At 37.7% G+C, this 19,596-nt stretch overlaps 1 protein-coding gene across 2 annotated transcripts in view; it reads left to right on the top strand.

The window, feature by feature from the left end:
* Nucleotides 1–19,596, top strand: part of NFX1 (nuclear transcription factor, X-box binding 1) — a 75,466-nt gene that overhangs the window by 14,939 nt on the left and 40,931 nt on the right. For both annotated transcript variants that reach the window (XM_017654429.3, XM_017654428.3), the window contains exons 4-10: nt 558–635; nt 3,960–4,065; nt 6,847–6,918; nt 8,454–8,593; nt 12,289–12,388; nt 12,471–12,688; nt 18,877–18,974. In XM_017654429.3, coding sequence (XP_017509918.3) covers nt 558–635; nt 3,960–4,065; nt 6,847–6,918; nt 8,454–8,593; nt 12,289–12,388; nt 12,471–12,688; nt 18,877–18,974 — 812 coding nt within the window. The remainder of the gene's footprint in view (nt 1–557; nt 636–3,959; nt 4,066–6,846; nt 6,919–8,453; nt 8,594–12,288; nt 12,389–12,470; nt 12,689–18,876; nt 18,975–19,596) is intronic.

Genomic DNA, 19,596 nt, shown 5'->3' with positions numbered 1-19,596 from the left:
AGTAATACTAGCAAATGTTATTAATAATAAGCTTTCTGAACTGTGGCTCTTCTAATTTAAGATTTGTGGGTTTTCCTGCATGTGCTTAAATATTTTATCCTACTTTTCTTTTCAAGCCAAGATTCAAATAATGTTTACCTTGGTATTAGAGGTAACTGAACATTCTCACCGCATAGTAAAATGATAACGATGTGACATGAGGGAGGTGTTAGCTAACACTGTGGTGGTAATCATATCGTAATAAATAAATGTATCAAATCAACACATTGTACACCTAAAACTTATAAAATGTTATATGTCAGTTATGTTTCAATTTTTTTATCTCAATTTTTTAAAAGAGAACAAAATTCAGTATCTGAGTCCTTACATTGTAAGCGCAAATGCAGTAGTTAAAGTATTCAGTATTCTGAATTTGTTTCTTAAATAGCTGATATCCTTAACATAGAAATTATTACCACTGCTTCAATATTATGGTTTCCTATAGATTTAAAAATTTTTTTAATTACATGTTCTTTTGTAAGGAAATTATTTTGGTTTCCTCTTACTTTTCTTCATAGATGGCCAGAGTGGTTGGAGGTGCCCTGCCTGTCAGAATGTTTCTGCGCATGTTCCCAATACCTACACTTGTTTCTGTGGTGAGTTTATTTTGCGTACACTGGAGTCTCTTCCACTTCTTGCAGTGTACCTCATTTCCTGGCCTAGGAGAAGTGGTGTTCTGGGTATGTTTTGAAGTTGCTAATAAGACTTCAAAGCTGAAGGAATCTGCAGACATCATATGCATCACACAGCAAGTTCATCACACAGCTAGAGTCACAGGCCTTTGCACTCTTGGCAGGCTGTTCTGGACATGGACTTTCTCATCATACTACCTCTGAGCTGTGGTGCTGGTTGCTTTAATCTTAGCTTTAAACCAGAGCTGACCAGATGGCAAAAGTGCTTATAGATACAGGCTGCTTCTCACCCCTAACTAACAGCTTTGATATTCCAGATTTGAGCAGCATGAGTGAAGAGTAGTGTTGAAGTATAATTTATTTTAATTCCAGAAATCAGTCATTGGTCTTTACAATATATAGGTCTATAAAGTAGCATTACAAATTCTGTCCTTATGCCCTCCCTCTTTATGGAATACTTCCTATTTCTGAATAACTCAGTTCCCCTATGTGTTAGGAAAAAACTCTCTGTCATCCAGATGCTCATTCCTGCTGCTAGCCTGTTTCTTGTATGTCTTTTTTTATTTTTTTCCTTTCCTGCCTCTTTTACTGGCTGACCTTCACTAGTTGGTTGTTAATTTTTCAAATTTTGTTTCTGAACCATTGCATTTTTGCTTCTATCTTCATTACCTCACAGAAAGTGTGTTCAGAAGTCATCAGTGACCCCTTCTGACCAAATTAGGGCTGATTTATGAGTTCTTATCCTTTTTGGCAGCACAGAAGTCCTTAATGTTTTTGACCATTCCTTTCTTGAAAAGACTGGCTCTTCCTGTTTCTTTCTGCATGCTCTCCTTGTTTTTCTAATTAATTTCCTTATATTTCTCCTTTCCCATTACTTAACTAGCAGCTTTCACCAAGAGTTGATCAATGACCATCGACTCTTTCACTTCTAGACTCAATTTCTGATGAATTCGACTGTCTAGAAAATTCTTCCCTTTTTTTTAAAACCTCATTTACTGTATCATTCAAGAGCTGACCTCTAACATTCTCTTCTAAAGGAAGCTTCCTTTTCTTATCCTTTCTCTCACTTTAGCCATGCTTTTATTTGGAATCTGTTGATCTTACATGGTATATTGCCAAAATTTGAGCCTTAATAGATACTAACATAGTATTCACTAAAGGAATGAATATTCTTAAATGTACTACTGAAAAGACAACATGAAACTGGAAGCAAGAGATCAATGGAAAATTGGACAAATAGGACCAATACCAAGACTCAGTTACCTTATGTTAAAGGATTTTTAAACATAAAGTATCACAGTGAAATTGAAAATCTTGTTAAAGCCTTCACTGACAGATATGAGACCCTAAGAAGGTAGAGAATGTGGAGTGAAAGTTAAGATGATCTGAACAAGGTAAAACGGTAGGAATGCAGTAATGGCTTTATTTTAGGTGATGACTTTGCAGCACTCTGCTCCTCCAGGAGACCATTAGTTTTAATATACTTTATAGGGAATAAGACTAGACTACCTGTTGACTTCCCAGAGCTTACAGTTTGAGTTAAGACACAATTAACTTGCTATTTTACTAGAAATACAAAGTGCTGTGGGAGATCTTTGGGGTGAGTCATGACTTCTGGCTGGCTAATTAAGGAAAGCCTTCATAAAAGAGGTAGAATTGAACTAGGCTTGAAAACTAGGTAAAATCTTGATAGGAGGAGAGATTTGCTGATGAGAACAGCATAAGCAGAAGTTTAAAACTGAGAAGGCTTAGGATCTATTGGAATAAGAGGGAGTGATCTGGATATAGAGCCCAAGATCTATGAAGGTGAGTGAGTGGGAAATGACTAGAAAGGCAGGACTGACTTCTTGGTGCAGGCTTAGACGTTGGAACTTCATTTGGCAATCTGTGGGAAACCACAGAGGGCATCATTGTGATTCTTTTATGAAGATTCATCTGTGGCAGTGAGTAGAGTATTTTGGGACCAAACAGTTTGGGGACTTGTAACAACCTAGATGAAGAAGAATAATAAAAGTCTAAATGAGTGCTAGAAAGGAAGGGGCACAAGATTTCAAAACTAAACAGGAATGAACAGCAATGGGAGAGGGAGGAACTTAAATGTTGCTCCAAAGTTTCATGCTTTTGGATAATGTAACACCAAGAACAGAAAAGCGCAGGTCAAGAGAAAAAGGTTTGGTGGAACCATGAGTCCAATTTAGAAATGCTGTGTTAGAGGAGAGAGCAAGTCATCCACTGAAAAGCATCCAACAGGAAGTTAGGAATATTGAAAAGAGATCAGGGCTTAGGAGATGATAGTCACAGTTAAGAGTCGTAGAGATGGGACTCTAGTGGCTGAAAGGGTAAGAAGTGATGTCAGGGCCTAATGCAGCACCCTGGCAGGAAAGTGAAAAAACCATCAGTTAGAGTCAGCGATAAAAAGTAGAGCCATTGAAAAAAGATAGGGGAAACAAGGGCACTGTATTGGAACAAGAAAGCACAGAAGCAGGGAGGGTTTTCTAATGGTCTGGAAATGAGGGTCTGACCAGTAGAGAGGCAAGAGCAGGACTAGAAGGGGAGATGAGGCGAGATACCCTATGTAGTATCATTGCCAAGGTTTGGTGATTAAGAATATGGAAAGGAAAAAGGAGTCAGGGATGGATGACTCTAGTTTTGTAATTTGTTTGACTCTGTCAGTGATGGTGTCACTGACAAAAATAGGAAACACTGAAGAGGGAGGGGTTTAAGAGGGAAGATGTTCTAGAAGCAGGCAGTTTGAGGTGTCTGTGAAACCCCAAACAGAGATATTCAGCAGACGGCTGGACATGTAGGACTGAAACTGAGGATTTGGAGCAATGCAGAAATGGAGATTTGAGAATCATTGGCCTTTGGGTTTGGGTGTATTGAACCTCTCAACGTGAATAAGATTTCTGAAAGAGACAAGATGGAAAAGTACAGGCCAAGGACTAGGGACAGGCTGTCATTTAAGGTATAAGTTGCCCAAATAAGGATGAATTCCTCAAGACCAAGGAAGAGCCCTGTGCCTTAGTTTTACTCTTCCTGCCTCTGTGTTGCTAAGTTCACGGAAGATGCTTACCAAAGATTTGCAGAGTGACATTGATTATAAAATGGTAGTCCTTTTATCCCTGCTTCATAGCTTTAGAATACACAGGTTCCTACTGTACAGTGGAGTTACGTCCTTTCCATCTCTTACTGCTGTTTCATGCTGTCTGGGTTTGTTATACTGTTATATTAAAGTCTAGGGTGCTATTGATATTTGTTCCATTGACTCTCTGATCTGATATGTTTTAGGCAAGGTAAAGAACCCTGAATGGAGCAGAAATGAAATTCCACATAGTTGTGGTGAGGTTTGTAGAAAGAAACGTCCTGGCCAGGACTGCCCACATTCCTGTAACCTGTAAGTTGGAATGCTAGACCCCTGTTACTCCTGGTGAACACACTTTGCTTGTGGCTCTGAGTACACATACCTGGTTAGCATGTAAAAGCACGGGTGAGAGGCAATATGGTATCATTTCCTGAGCACTTACTCTGCCAGACACTCTGCAAAAGTTAACTCATTGAGTCCTTATAACAGTCCAGTGATGTATAGATACATAGCATCTCCATTTTACAGATGAGGCTCAGAAAGGCCAAGCATCTTGGCCAGGGTCATGCTGCTAGGACATGGTGGAGTTGGGATTTCTAAAGCTAGTGAGTGTTGCTTTCTCTATCTTACACTGCTGGCTTCTAAGTTAGAAAAAATATCCTCTTCCCAGGTCCAAGAGATTGTATGGGATGAACTTTTGTCTGAGGAAAGCAATTTTTTAGGGTTCTATTGGGCAGTGTTTTTAGGGTGTGAATCCCTTTCTTATAAAAAGTAGCTAGCTTTAGGCTGTATCATAACAATAATAAACAGTTGATCAGTTAAAAATAACAAATTTCTATAGGCTTTGACCTCAGGCAAAGGTTTAATTCTTGGGCTCAAGTAACTTAACAGTTATGTGACCTTGAAAAGTTACTTAACTTCTCTAAGCCTGAGTTTCTGCATCTGTAAAATATGAGTAACAGTACTTATCTCAGAGTTCTATGAATATTAATTAATTTACCCAAGAAGCTTGGTACAGAGCCTGGCACATGGTAAGTGGTCAAAAGGTGGTAACGCTTGCTCTTATAACCCAAATTTAAGAGTTAAAAAGACATCAGACTATTATCTTACTGCTTCTACTGCATGGAGCAGAAGTAATGTTGGAGCAGGGATAGATGTTGGACCAGAGGCTTGTGATCAAGATGTGGGGCTGGTGCTGGGGAATTGTCTTGGAGGGAAGCTGTTCAGAATGGGCTAAACAGCATGGCCTGCCATCTTCTGGGCAGTCATCCCCATCCCTTCCTTTGACTATTGCCATAGGTCCTTCCTCAGAACACAGGGTCTCATCTGTTTAGACTGTTCCTTCACTAAATTGTCATTTTAAATAAATACAGCAGTAAGAAATTAACCCTCTGCATGAACTGTCTTTCTGACAGAAGCCTTCAGCAGAAATGGCCCCCTGTCTTGATTGTACAGGAGAACATCGACAATGATGCAGATCACACGGGCCACACCATGTCTGAAGAGAAAGGAGGCCCTAAAACTTGCTCCTTTGTGCCTCTGGAAATACTACTTTTGGGAACTGTCCTTTTACTCCTGTCAGGATTCTAGAGTGCTAAATCTCATTCCCTGGCAACACCTTCCTTTTAGAAAAAACCTTTGAATTTTTCTCACACTTATCAGGACCCAGAAGCCACAGTTAGCCCATTTGTCTTTCTATTTTGGGTATTTTCATAGATTAAAGAATTCTCTAGGACAGTTGTTCTCACATTAAAATCATCTAGGGAGCATTTTAAAATACCACCTCCCAGTGTCTACCTCAGAACAATTGAATCATAATCTCTAGGGATGGGTCTGAGGATCTATAATTTTAAAAGCTTTTCATATGATTATAATATATAGGCAGTGTTGCAAACCACTGCTCCAGAGGTTACAAAAACCATGGATTGAGTCCAGACCTTATTTGAAATAACCTGGAGTCATCCACACCTGACCAGCAATATATCTATCAGTGTGCAGACATGAAAATAGTTTCACCTCAAAGTGTTGAGGCATATCATATAAAATATAACTTTTGAATGATTATCCTCATCTTTAAAGAAACATGCTTAAATCTATGTCTCATATGGGTCCTGTTCATCAAAGTGGGTCTCTTTAGATGATTAGGCACTTGTTTCTGGATTCTTTTGTGTTTAAAGCTTGTTCAAAAATGATCAGAGGTGGTTTAGGAGTCACATGAAAAACCTAGCCAGACTGCTTTATAGACATACCTGTTTTTTAAATACTTGATTAATTAACTTGGCTCTGATTGGCATGTAATTTCCAAGAACTGTGATTCACCATCACTTTAGAATGCACCCTCCCCCACAAGCAAAGAAAAAGGTTTCATGGAAGTTACCAAAATGTTTTAAGTAGTAGTACTACTGAACCCGTATGTAATTTACCAAGGTATCTCCTTTGAAGAGGGTAATATTTATTTGAACGTATAAATTACATTTTGTAACATTTTTCTTTGGTCTCTTTATATCATAGCTCCCATAAAATGCATTCTATGTAGAAGTCTATTCTAACCTGTTACATACTGTTAAGCCCAGTTCTTTCCATGAGTCCCTTTCCCCTTTGTTCTCTCTATTGTACTTACTAGCATGCCTCCTCTCCTGTCAACATTCTTCTCATTGTTCCCATTGTTGGCCCATCACCTGGTTATTACTTTACTAGCTGATGAGAAAATGTCTGTAATTCTCATGGACCTAGCAGATTTGCTCTCTGTTACTTTGCTCAGGTTATGATCTTTTAAAGGACTCTATTGGCCATCCTACCATTCATCTTAGTGGCAAGCTATTTTTATCCCTGCACAGGACCATATTTGGAAATATTATCTTTGATTGTCAGACTCATTTTGACTTGGGCATTATTTTTCTCATTAAATATTCTAAGATGATAATGCCATCAATTATTTCTATAGTATCTTTGTTTAAATAGTTCAATTACTTCAGAAAAAACATTTCATAGTAGATTTATTTGTTGCCACATTCACAATAGGATTTTTGGGGCAGCTTTGTTCAGGTTTGGTTATGTGGGTATGATTTATTCATTGAGGCCTTTCTTTTTTAGTCTCTGCCATCCTGGACCTTGCCCACCCTGCCCTGCATTTATGACTAAAAATTGTGAATGTGGACGGACCAGGTAAAGTCAGAATGCACTCTAAAGAAGACTTCAGTTTCCAAATTGATAATTTATGTATGAATTTCTAGAATAAAAATAAGTAGATATAAATAAATGGTAGGTTTAAGTAGTACTTTTCTGTAAATATTACTATTTATGTGCTGCCCCAATCCTGTTTTGCAATCTTACAAGTGATTGAGAAGTTACACATACACACACACAGTGAGATTACCTATTTCAGGTGAAATGCCAAGATGACGGCTTTTTTCTTAATCTCTCTAGTGAGTGAAAGAATCTGGTATTGAACCCAGGCCTGTTAAAGTTCAGGAGGCAGGAACCATTTCCCTGTGCCTAGCACAGTATCTAGCATCAAGAAGGTTTTAATGAATGGTTGAATGAAAGAAAGAATAAGTGAGCCCAGAACCCACCTTCTTTTCATTATAACATAAATTTATGTCCTGCATCATCATTGCAAGGATCACTGATGCTTATGGGGTGCCTCTGAGGACAGTAAGACCCTAAAATGATTTCTGGACAATAAAACAAAATGGGATTGTGCAGATTTCCAGTGAATCACTTTAGTTTGTTTTTATTGGACTTAATGAGGATAGCAGGTTGGCCTGAGAGTCACATGCAGGGTCTCTGGGTGAGAAAGACCAGGTCAGATCTGGGCTCTGCCACTAACTAGTTGTTGACTCAGGGCAAGTTGTTAGGTCCCACTGAGCCTCAGTTTTCTTATAAAGTAGAAATAATAGCGTCTGCCTCAAGAGCTTGATGTTAGCCATGATGCTGAACACTGGATACTGATCATCTACATATTAACAGTGTTATATCTATGTCTATAACAGTGACTTCTTAAAACAAAATACAGCAAAAGTAGGGATAGAATAAAACTCTTCTTTTAGGAGATTAGACTCCAAGCTCTAAACCATTACCCTGGAAAGAGAACTGAAGGCAATTGTCTAGAAGCACTGGCCTCATATCCTTCTGTAGCCAATAAGTCAGCAAAATCAGGATGCTTATTAAAATAAAGCTTAAATGATTTCCCCATCCTGAATCACAGTAACATACACAGTGTTCTTAAATATTGTAACTGCATAAAATGCCAGGTTCCAGGAGAATGCTGCTGTGCTCTCAGTCTGAGTATGTATGTTATAAATACACCCCCCTAAACTTCCCATCTCCATCTGATATCGTGGGACCTCCAGGCTCTTTCCCCTTCTGCATGGTACTCCATGGGAACTCCGAGAAGTTACATATAATAAATACTTAGCAATAGCCTTCAGTCCCTTACTGGTCAGAATATAGGGGAGAAAGAAAGGCAGATTAGGGAATAAGGCCATAAAAGGAGTAAAAAGATGAGAGTGGAGAAATGGAGAGTAATTGTGGAAAAAAAGGATTGGAGGAGGGAAACATAAAAAATGGGGGAAATGGGGCAAAGAGAAAGGTTTAGCAGGCTTTAGAGGGTTTTGTTTCCAGTGTTAGTTTAGCTGTCCAACAGGAATATAATGTCCAACATTAGACTAATGCTATATTTACATCTGTTGTCTTTACAGGCACACAGTTCGCTGTGGTCAGGCTGTTTCAGTCCATTGTTCTAACCCATGTGAGAATGTTTTGAATTGTGGTCAGCACCACTGTACTGAGCTGTGCCATGGAGGTCAGTGCCAGCCTTGCCGGATCATATTGAACCAGGGTAAGTGGTGGGCACACCAGTTAGTAATATTTGTGTACTTCCCTGGAACCTTGTTGATTGTCTTGATGACATGGATTGGTCTCAAAGCTATAGTCACGAAACCTTTATTAAGCTCTGGTACCTTGGGTAGTAAGAACGGGAGACATTAATGCTTAGATGGTTTTCATTATTTTAGTCATACCAGTATAGGTCATTGTCCTATAGAATTTGGAGAGTAGATTTTAAAATGCTATTTAAAAGTAATTGCTTGGGAAATAAAAAAAAGACTTAAAAGTTACAGTAATCATGACAGTATAGTTGTTGGTGTAAAGATAGACTGCTACATCTATAGAACAGAATATAGAGTCCAGAAATAGACCCATAGATATAGGCGGTTGGTTTTCTACCATGATGTTAATTCAGTGGGTAAAAGTCTTTTACAAATGTTGCTAGAACCCGTGAATGTGTATAAAAAAAAGAAATGAACCTCAACCCCTATCTGCCCTTTATACAAAAACTAATTCTACGTGGGTCATGGACTTAAATATAAAACTCATAAAGCATCCAGCAGAAACTATAAGAGAGTATTTCCGTAACTTTGGGGTTAGGCAAAGATATTTTTGAATAGAAAAACAAAAATACTAACCATAAAAGAAAAAAATTGATGAATTGAACTATATCAAAGTTAAACGTTTCTGTTCATCAAAAGATACCATTAAGAAAATGAATAAATAAATCACAAATTTAGTCCAATAAGTCAACAAAAAAAGATGAGCAACTCAAACAATGAGCAAAAAACTTAAGCAGATATTTCATAATAGGAAACATAAATGGTCAATAAACACATGAAAATGCATAATGCCTTTATAGGGAAATGTAAATTAAAATCACAATAGAGTAATATAGTATACCCACCACTTCAAAAAACAGTCTAGCAGTTCCTTAAAAGGTTAAACATAGAATTACCATATGACCCAGCAATTCCATTCCTAGGCATGTACCCAAAGAAGGTAAAAATATATATCCATACAAAACTTGTAAATGGATGCTCATGGTAGCACTGTTCATCATAGTCAACATATGAAACAGTCCAGATGTTTATCAACTGATGAATGGATAAACAAAATGATATGTCTATACAATGGAATGTTATTTGGCCATGAAAGGAATAAAATACTGATACATGCTGCAAAGTGGATGAACCTCCGAAACACTATGTTTAGTGAAAGAAATGAGTCACAAAGAACCATATATTGTATGTCTCCTCTGTGTTTATGACTACCCCTGATCTGTAGGGATTCTGGGCTATAATGTATTGGTGCCCTTTAGAGTTTTATTTTATTAAATTTTATGTTGATGTGATGCTGTTGATCTGTGTTGGGACTTGAAATAAGAAACAGCGTTATGAAATGTTTTGTGGTATGTACTATAAGGATATTATGTAAGGAACTGTGCTATATATTATTCAGTGCTCTCTTTATGGGTCCTCCTGAGAAAATTCCTGTCTGGGCTTAGTTCAAGAATAGTTGTTTTTACTCAAAGACTACTGATATCTTTTTACCTTAGGAACCCTATATAACTTGACTTACTATGCCTTTATAATATTCACATAAAATGTCTTTATACTATACATTTTTCAGCTATGATTCAGTCTATATTCCTACTGTTATTTTTCTTTTCACACTTTTAAACTTATATTCTCTTATCATATTTCATATATCCTTACATCCACCTTGAGTCCATTTTGAGATATGGCAGGAGTTAAGTATATACTGGCAATTTGGTCTTAGCAGTATAGGCTGTAGTGTGGAAGAGTCCCTTTGATAAGGACTTTTTTAGCTCTTGATTCATATTGGGCTTTTACTCACCTAAAACACCCAAATCTTTTCAATACAAATTTGTATTGACCCTAGTCTCTTCCTTTCTGTTTTTGTGTATTGATTTTTCAAACCTGGTTGAAGACTTTTTGTTTGTCCACATTAAATATCAAAGTGTTTTGGGCATGAGTACAGTTTATCTTCTTGAATTGTAGTTCTCCTAGGATCCTTTCAGCCTTATCTAGAGATTTAATAAGCATTCCTTTGGGGTCTTCATTCATATGTTGATAAAAATGCTGAGCAGGTTAAAGCTGGCAAAAGGGACCTTCATCCAGATCATCTGTGGTCCAAACAGCTTTGACTCCACCTATGTCTTCTGTCACCAGCTTATATTTGTCTCTTGTGCTTAAGCATAGCAGAACTTTTTAGTATTGTACTCAGATTTTTTTCCTGATTCATCAGGGACTCCATTTTGTTTTTATTGTTACAATTTTCTGACCCTTGATTCTTTTTTTTGCAACTGTACCTCTGAAAAAAATCTCTGTTCTATTGAGCAGAAACTCAGCGAAGAAAGCTTGCTTGCAGAAGCTCCCAGTTGACTAGGGTTTGTTTACCAATTCATTGATTCCACACATATTGGTTACATTTCCTGCATCTATATGAATTTATTGAATGAATGAGTTTTAGAACAGGGATGAAATTGCAGATGTACTTACTGGAAGATAGATTGTGTAATTAAGAAATCAAGAGTCTTGGTTATGTCTTCATTGATTTAAGCTGTTCTCCTTTCCCATGTCTGTGTGAAAGTTTCTGGTTGGTTCAAAACAATATTTTATTTTATTAGCATTTCTGATATTTTGTTAGAAACATTCTGTTTCATTTCTTACTAAATATGTGATTTTAAGATTTGATTTTTTTTATAATGTTACATTTGTTCTGATTTTGGTTTTCTCTGCAAGTAGATGTCGAAGCTGTACCAAGAAAGAAGGAAAGCATCATTAGATCTGTAGAATTTCAATTTAGTTTCTATTTTTTCGGTCTGCATTTATTATGTTGGACCAGGCATATTGTACATACTTATTTTAATGAGATTAATTTTCATTATAAACTAAAAATGTTAAGTGGTTCTCAGAAAAATTACATGTTGATGAAAATTAATCCTTATCAGACTTCATTCCATATTAATATGTGAGAAACATAATTCCTTAAACATAACGTGGATTTATTGCTGACCTCAAGAAATAAAGGAACCCATTATTTCTTGAACCCACAGGAAAGTCTATAGATGTTTGACTGGATTCTCTGTCTAGCAAATAAAAGTCTCAAGTTATTTGAATCTTTATTCAGTGTGAATACTCAAACACAGGACTTTATATTGTGCCAATTTTTGGATTTCCTTTTAGCAGTAGAGACTTTTTCCAAGCATTTTATGTTGAACTCCAGAATATGAAGTATTAAATCTGTGGTCCTTGTGTTGAAGTGAGGGTGAGAGGATCCAGTCATCAGCTCCTCCACGACTATCACTAGCTTTGCTTCCATCCCCTGTAACATCTCCAGAGGACCCTAGGGAGCCTCACAATTCGTGGTTTTCAACCATGGCCTAATGGACCAGATAATAGTCTCTTAATTTAGAGAATAACTTTACTTCAATGCAGTTTTTGGATGTGCTGCAGAGGCACCATGGGATACTGAGAGTCAGCCAGGGCCTTTTTTATTTCTTCCCATGATAAAACACTTTAGTAGGTCTTAGAGCTGCTACATCAGCCACATTTATTTTTTCATCTGGTCTGATCAACACTAATGAATAGCATTCTGTGTTTTTTTCTTATAGATTGTTTGAAATGTTTTAAGAATCTTTAGAGGCTACTAATCTTTCATTTTTGAAATTGTGTCCCCAAGTATGCTACTGTGGCAGCTCCTCCCGCGATGTGTTATGTGGAACAGACACAGGAAAGTCTGATGGATTTGGGGGCTTTGGCTGTTTAAAGATATGTGGCAAGTAGGTTTTATGTTTTTCTCAGTTAGAATAGAGCTGTATTTTATGCAACAATTATGTAATAATCTGTTCTTTTTCATAACAGGGACTTAAAATGTGGAAACCATACGTGTTCTCAAGTGTGCCACCCTCAGCCCTGCCAGCCATGCCCACGGCTTCCCCAGCTGGTGCGCTGTTGCCCTTGTGGCCAAACTCCTCTCAGCCAGTTGCTAGAACTTGGAAGTAGTGGTCGGAAAACATGCATGGATCCTGTCCCTACATGTGGAAAAGTGTGCGGCAAGCCTCTGCCTTGTGGTTCCTTAGGTAACTAGTTGGCATAAAGTTGCCTTTAAAAATATGTAAATGTCAGTGTTTGGCAGCAGTGACTACTTAAGCAAAATAGTATTAAGTTCAAGTTACAGTAGCAGAAGTTTTTCTAAATATTTATGCTCAAATTAGTATGGGCACTTTTTTCCTTCTCAAAATATACTTGGGAAAACTCATATTTACACGAGATCTCTTTCCGATTCAGGCATTTTATTGCTAACTTAGGACAATTGTGGTGAGAAACTATTCCATGGGATGTATGATTTTTCTTAGTAGCCTATACTAGTATGAATGCCATGTATCATTTTACTAATCCTGGGTTCAGCAAGTGTTTAAAAGCATTTTCATGTAATAGGAACATGTTAAAATCACTAAAATAGGAATTAAAATTCTAAGTACAATAAAACTTCAGCTATTGCGACCACTTAAGAAATGTCATTCTCTAAGTTTCCCATCTAGTTGAGGATAACACCTCCTGAGCATCATTTTGGATGGACATTTTTCTAAAATTTATGTTCTCCTCTTCTTTAAAACAGAGGTTACTGAAGATAATTTCTTTCCCCTCATTGATCCAGCGTCATCATTTTTCCAGACCTCATTTGTGTATTATGCTGAATGCAGTGATGCCCTCAGGGACTGCTGAGGCTTCTCAGGCAATTTCCTCCTACCAACGTGTAGTTTGAACTGTTTTATTTACTTGTTAAAGCCTTTTATTTTCTTGGCAGTGCTTTTAGTATGCCTACATGCCTACTTTTAGTGACTTTTCCTTTCTTCTGACTTGTGGCTTCTGATTACTTGGATATAGAATACAGATAAAGTTTGTTGGAATTGGTTATAAGTAACAGTTTCTAACAGACTTTCTGAGGGAGTCCTTGGGGAAGTACATGTATAGTTCTATAATGACTTGGCAACTTCTCTCCTGAGTGAGTGTTCAAAGGCTTTGTGTTTACAAAATGAGAGTGGGCCGTTGAGTCTGTATAAAAGAGGTGTTCCTATAACTGGTAAAGCTAGAATCTTTAGGTTTGGTTTCCATTTTTATTGAAAACTATTTTTACATTTCTTCCAAGTAACAGCCGGAACCAGTAGGAGCACTCTACCTAATTCTGTTTTTCAGTCGGACTTTAAAATTACATATAGAAGAGAAATGGTCCCTTCTCATATTTTGATACATGTTCCAGCTGTATTAGGAACATCAGTTTTTTATTGGTTCTCTGTACTTACTGTGAAAATGTATCTTCAGACAATGTGTACCTGTTGTGAAGCGGAGATTAAATGACTTCAAAATCAAGGATATCTTCCCATTGCAGAGAGCACATGGATCAGTTTTATAAGAATTTCATATATAATGACCATAAATCCTACACTGAGGCCAAGATAATCTTGTTGGCAGTGAGAAAGAGGAAATATGAAGTGTTTAATGCACAGGGACTTTAGCAGGAGAAGGATAGTAGCTGTCAGTATGAACAGATCTGGGGGTGGGACAAGACAAGGTCAAGGAATTCAAGGGTAACTACTGCACTTCAGCAGATTTTTAGTTAGGGAAAACCTCAAAGGAACTAGGCTGAGTTGGATTGAGAAGCTCAAAGACAAGCTCTGGCCAGTGGTAACAGTGGCTCTCAAGTTTATTCAAACCTGGCTTATCTACGGAAAGATTATTTAGGTCTTCTAGTATCTCACCCAGTAGGAACTTTCCATCTTAAACATATAAATGTAATATAAGAGACAAGGTAGAGTTCTACTTTCAAGATGGTAGCATGAGGAACTATGTGTACCCACTCCCCAGCAAAACATGCAAAGCTGGGGAAACTGTAAAAAAGCAACTATTTAAAATCTCTAGAAATTGTCCTGTGGCTGTATATCAAATGAAGAAATATTTATTGAAGAAAATCTATAAAAACTCAGTAAGAATAGTAAGAAAAACTATGATTTGAGTCATGACCCACTCCCTTTCCCCCACCCCCAGCTCAGCTTAATAAAAGGTCCACTCAGTACCCAAGAAGATGGGGCTTCCTCTAACCCACAACTCCCAATGAAGGGTACTGGACCTCATTGGGAGGAGCAGAATACCAGCACTTTTATCCCCTCCAACTGCAAGTTGAAGAGGCCAAATCTGTTCAGCATAGCTAAGAGGTTGGAGGCTCCCTTCCTCCACACAGCACCATCCATAGGTCGAAGGCTCAAACCCAGTCACAATAGGTGAGAAGACTGTTCCCCCACCTACCCTCACTGCAGCTCATTTGTAGAGCAGAGATTCCCCACTGGGGAAAGTAAGCCAAGAAAACCAGAGGCTGCTGTGCCACCCAGTACCCAGGGTTAAGTGACTGAGCTTTTTCCCAGCAGGAGAGGAGGTCCATAAGAAAACAGAGCTCCATTGTACTCCTAAAAGAAACTGACTAATTTGAAACAGACTGTGGGAAAGTTCAGGTCCAAGGACCCATTAGAAAACAGTAGTTCCTTTTAATTATGAACAGCAAGCTAAACTACAAGCCAGCTAGCTCACCAGAGAGAACCAGGGAAAGAAGTAGCTAAGAGGAGCCTTCCTGGGGACAAAACAAATCTCACAGATTTACCTAAAAAAAAATTCATTGGATCAGACTGCTTAGCAATTTATGCCTCAGGGCATTTTTGAAAACAATAGACCAATGAGCCAGCAATTAGTGGAGCCTCTGTGCTGACTGTAATAACAGAAGAGGCAGACAGCTTAACAGAGATCAGGGGTAGAGACAAAGAGAGCCCCTGCTAAAACCATTGTCATCCCAGGGTGACTGTAGCCCCCAAAGACTTGCCATTCAAAAGTGACACCAATGGCTGTATACCGTAGGGGAAATAAACATCTGTAAAATAGCCTAGCCAAGCCACAAAACAAATAAGCAAACAACAACAAAAAAGCAAAGCTATAGAGAGAGGAAACAGTATTCAGAGTTGCTGTAGACTCTTACCAAATGTGTCTTGTTTCCACCAAAAACTACTAAATATACATACACACAAAACACTTAAAACCTCACAAGCACCAAGAACTTTCTGTTTCCTGTTGTTGCTGGGCAGCTGCTTCTGGGGAGGTCTCTCCCTGTTCACTAGGTGAAACCTCAGCCTGGATCAGGGAGGGTTCTTGACTCTGAATGAGAAAGAATTCTCGAACAGGCTGTTCAGGTAAGGAAGGAAACCATTAAAGTGAGAGTAGTAGGGAATGAAAGCTGCCTTGCAGGCAACAGAGAGAAAGGAAGAACAGGGGGAAAGGGAAGCTCATTGCACTTCTGCTCAGCATAGGGCCAACTCCTAAAGCCTGGGTCACCTGGCTTCCAGTGTCTGCTTGAATCTGCACTGTGTGGGAACTAAATCGCTACCACCCAGGATATGGGGAAGCCAAAGAGCACAGGGTGGAGTGAGATTACGTTCTGAGAACTTCCCAAAGGAAGAATGGAGATTTTCAAGCAGGCTGTTAAAGCACATGATCATACAGCTGTAGTCTCATCCAGGTCACCTAAGCAACTGGGACTTGCAAGCCCAAATCAGAAACCTCAGTAGCCCCTCCCTACTTGTTTGAAGTAGGACAGAGAGAGTGAAGACTTGTGCCTAAGGAAAGTAACAAAGACACTTACCACTGGAAGACTGCAGAGATAGAACACAATAAGTTGAGCAGCAAGAAGACTTTATTTAAGGCAAAAAATACACACTCAAAAAAAGGGGAATGCAGGCAGCCTCAGGAGGTGCACTTAAGGTTTTAGAGTTTGGAGTTTTATAGGGCCTTTTGGGCAGGGGTCAACATAAGGCATGATGTATACAAGTGATTCATAATTCCTTTGAAGGTTTGTCTTAAGAATAGGGTTATTTAGGTGACTGTGTTGGTCTAGATCTCAGCATTCTTTATCCACATAGGTTCATTTGCACTTCAGAGGTCTGTCTCCTGTTCTGGTTACAAAGTTACTTAATTGATTAAGGGACTGGAAGAAGAGGAAGAACAGCATATAGATAAAACTAAAGAATAAGCTGGGCCTTTTTTGCAAGCTAAGTAGATTCTACAATGGCATGACCCTTGTCCCATTTCCCTGCCCTACCTCATATTTCTGTTTTCTATGAGAGTGATTGATGTCAGATTTAACAAAGATTTCAAGGTAGCCATTATAAATATGTTTAAAGAACTAAAGAATGTTTAAAAAGGTAAAAGAAAGTATAAAGACAGTGTCTCATCAAATAGAGGATATCAATAGACAGAAATTATAAAAGAGAACCAAATGGAAAATCTGGAATTGAAAAGTCCAATAAGGAAAAAGAAAAATTCATTAAAGGGGCTCAACAGATTTGAGCTGGCAGTAGAAAGAATCAATGAATGTGAAGATAGAGTGAGAGAGATTATTTCATCCAAAGAACAGAGAAAATAGAAAACAGAAAAATGATCAGCACCTCATAGATATGTGGAACCCCATTAAGCACACAAACATATATGTAATAGAAATACATACAGGAGAGGAGAATGGAGCAGAAAAATATTTGATGATATAATGGCTAAAAACATTCCAAATTTGTTGAAAAACATTAATCTACATATGCAAGAAGCTCATCAAATTCCAATAGGATTAACTCATAGAGATCCACAACTAGATGCAAAGTAAAAAGTTAAAAGCCAGACAAGGGAGAAAATTTTGAAAGCAGTAAGAGAAAAATGACTCGTCACATACAAAAAGCACCCCTGTGAGATTAACAGCAAACTTCTTATCAGAAACAATGGACAACACTGCATCACAACCAGAAGGCAGTGGGATGACCTATTCAACATGCTGAAAGAAAAAACTGCCAATGAAGAATCTTATACCCAGCAAAAAAATCTTTCAAAAATGAAGATTAAAAACAATTTGTTGCTAGCAGATCTACTTTAAAATAAAAACTAAAGGAAGTTATTCAAGGTGAAAGCAAGTGAACGCAGAAATAAATTCAAATTCACATAAAAAATCAGAGTAAAAACAATTACATAATTATAAAAGACAGTATAAATGCATATTCTTTTCTCAACTTATTTAAAGAGCAATTACATAAAATTATATGTATATAATTGTGTTGTTAGGCCTATAACAGATAGAAATATATCTGACAATAAGAGCACAAAGAAGGTGGGTGGGATCAAAGTTTTACTGGAGTAGGGAAATGATACCAGGTGGTAACTCAGATCCACAGGAAAAAATGAAGAAAAACAAATGGTAAATGAGAAGAAAAATATAATGAACTATAAGCATATGTTTGTTCTCCTTTCTTTCTTTTCTTAGCTTCTTTAATAGGCATAACATATAAAGTAATAATTATAACTATTGTTGAGTTTATAACATATAGATGTAAAATGTATGACAATAATAGCACAAAAGAGGAGAAGAGGGAATAAAGCTACCCAGGAGTAAAGCTTCTATCTCTTACTGGTATAGGTTAGTATAAATCTGAAGTTGATTCTGATAATATATATGATAATCCCTGGAACAACCATTAAGAAAATAACAAAAAATATAGTGAAAAATACCATTAAAGGAAATGACTGTTACATTAGAAAATACTTAATGCAAAACATATCAATAATGGAGGATTAGATTAACAAAAAGGACATAAGATATAGAGAAAACAAAGTAAAATGGCAGGTATAAATCCATGTCAGTAATATTAATGTGACTGAATTAAACAATTAAAATGCAGAAGTTGTGAAACCAAATTTTAAAAAAATACAAGATCTCTAGATATATGCTATTTCAGCAAACAGACTTTAAAGTCAAAGTAAAAGGATGAAAAAATATATCATGTGAACAGCAGCCATAAGACACTATGGCTGATCCCAGACTATGGCTGTTCACAGAGCTTTAAGTCATTGAGATTATAGATCATGGTTTCTGTATGATCTTCAGATGATAATTCAAAGTCAAGAGAACTTAGTAAAGTCCTCCATGGCTACAGTTTTAAGGAGACCCAATTCTAACCTGGAGACATGGGTCCTAAATAAAGAGTCAGAATATCTCTTCCTTGACTTAGGCAAAGCATTGTACACTCCAGAACATATTCCAGTGACAACTGCTGGGCCCTGTCCTTGCCAGAAAAGGCCCAGCCTGCCAGATGAAGGGAATGGGGTGGATACTAATGTGGCTAGTGAATTTGGGAGTCTGAAAATGAGGAGTTGTGATTTTCATTTCCAACTCTTTTCATTTTTATTAAAGATTTCATTCATACCTGTGAAAAGCTCTGCCATGAAGGAGACTGTGGACCATGCTCTCGCACATCAGTTATTTCCTGCAGATGCTCTTTCAAAACAAAGGTAAATCCTAAACAGTGCTAGAGTTGTTGCCAGTAGTGCCTTTTAAATTGGTAATTATGGGAGGAGAAGAATCAAAATAACCTCAGTTTTATTCTTGTTATGCTGTATATGATTCATTAAATCCAGCTAATATATTCTGACATCTACTATGGGGCCAGTTGTACGATAAGCATTGGGGGGGATTCAGCCCTCAAGGATCAGAGGGCAGTAATGGGGATAAAGCAAGTATACAAATAGCTCTACCAAGTACAAGTGTGATAATGCCAGATGCCAGAAGAGAATAACAGCACTGTTAACTAACTAAGAAATTAGAGGGAACACAGTCTACAAGATAACCCTCATATCTGACACCCACTGCAAGAGTTTAGACAACTGCTGAATTAGAGTAATCCACATGACCACTCTCAAGGCTTGATAATTCACTAGAAGGACTCACAGAACTCATTGAAAGCTGTGATTATACTCATGGTTACAGGTTAGTACAGGCAAAGGATACAGATTAAAATCAGCCAAAGGAAAACACACAGGGCAGAATCCAGGAAAGTACCAAATACAAAGTTCCAGTTGTCCTCTCTCCATGGAGTTGGAACAGCAGTGTATGACGGCGTCAGTGTATGAGTAT

This window comes from Manis javanica, chromosome 2 (genome assembly GCF_040802235.1).
Source record: "Manis javanica isolate MJ-LG chromosome 2, MJ_LKY, whole genome shotgun sequence".
In the NCBI taxonomy this organism is placed as follows: domain Eukaryota; kingdom Metazoa; phylum Chordata; class Mammalia; order Pholidota; family Manidae; genus Manis; species Manis javanica.
This window is presented reverse-complemented; position numbering and strand designations above follow the sequence as displayed.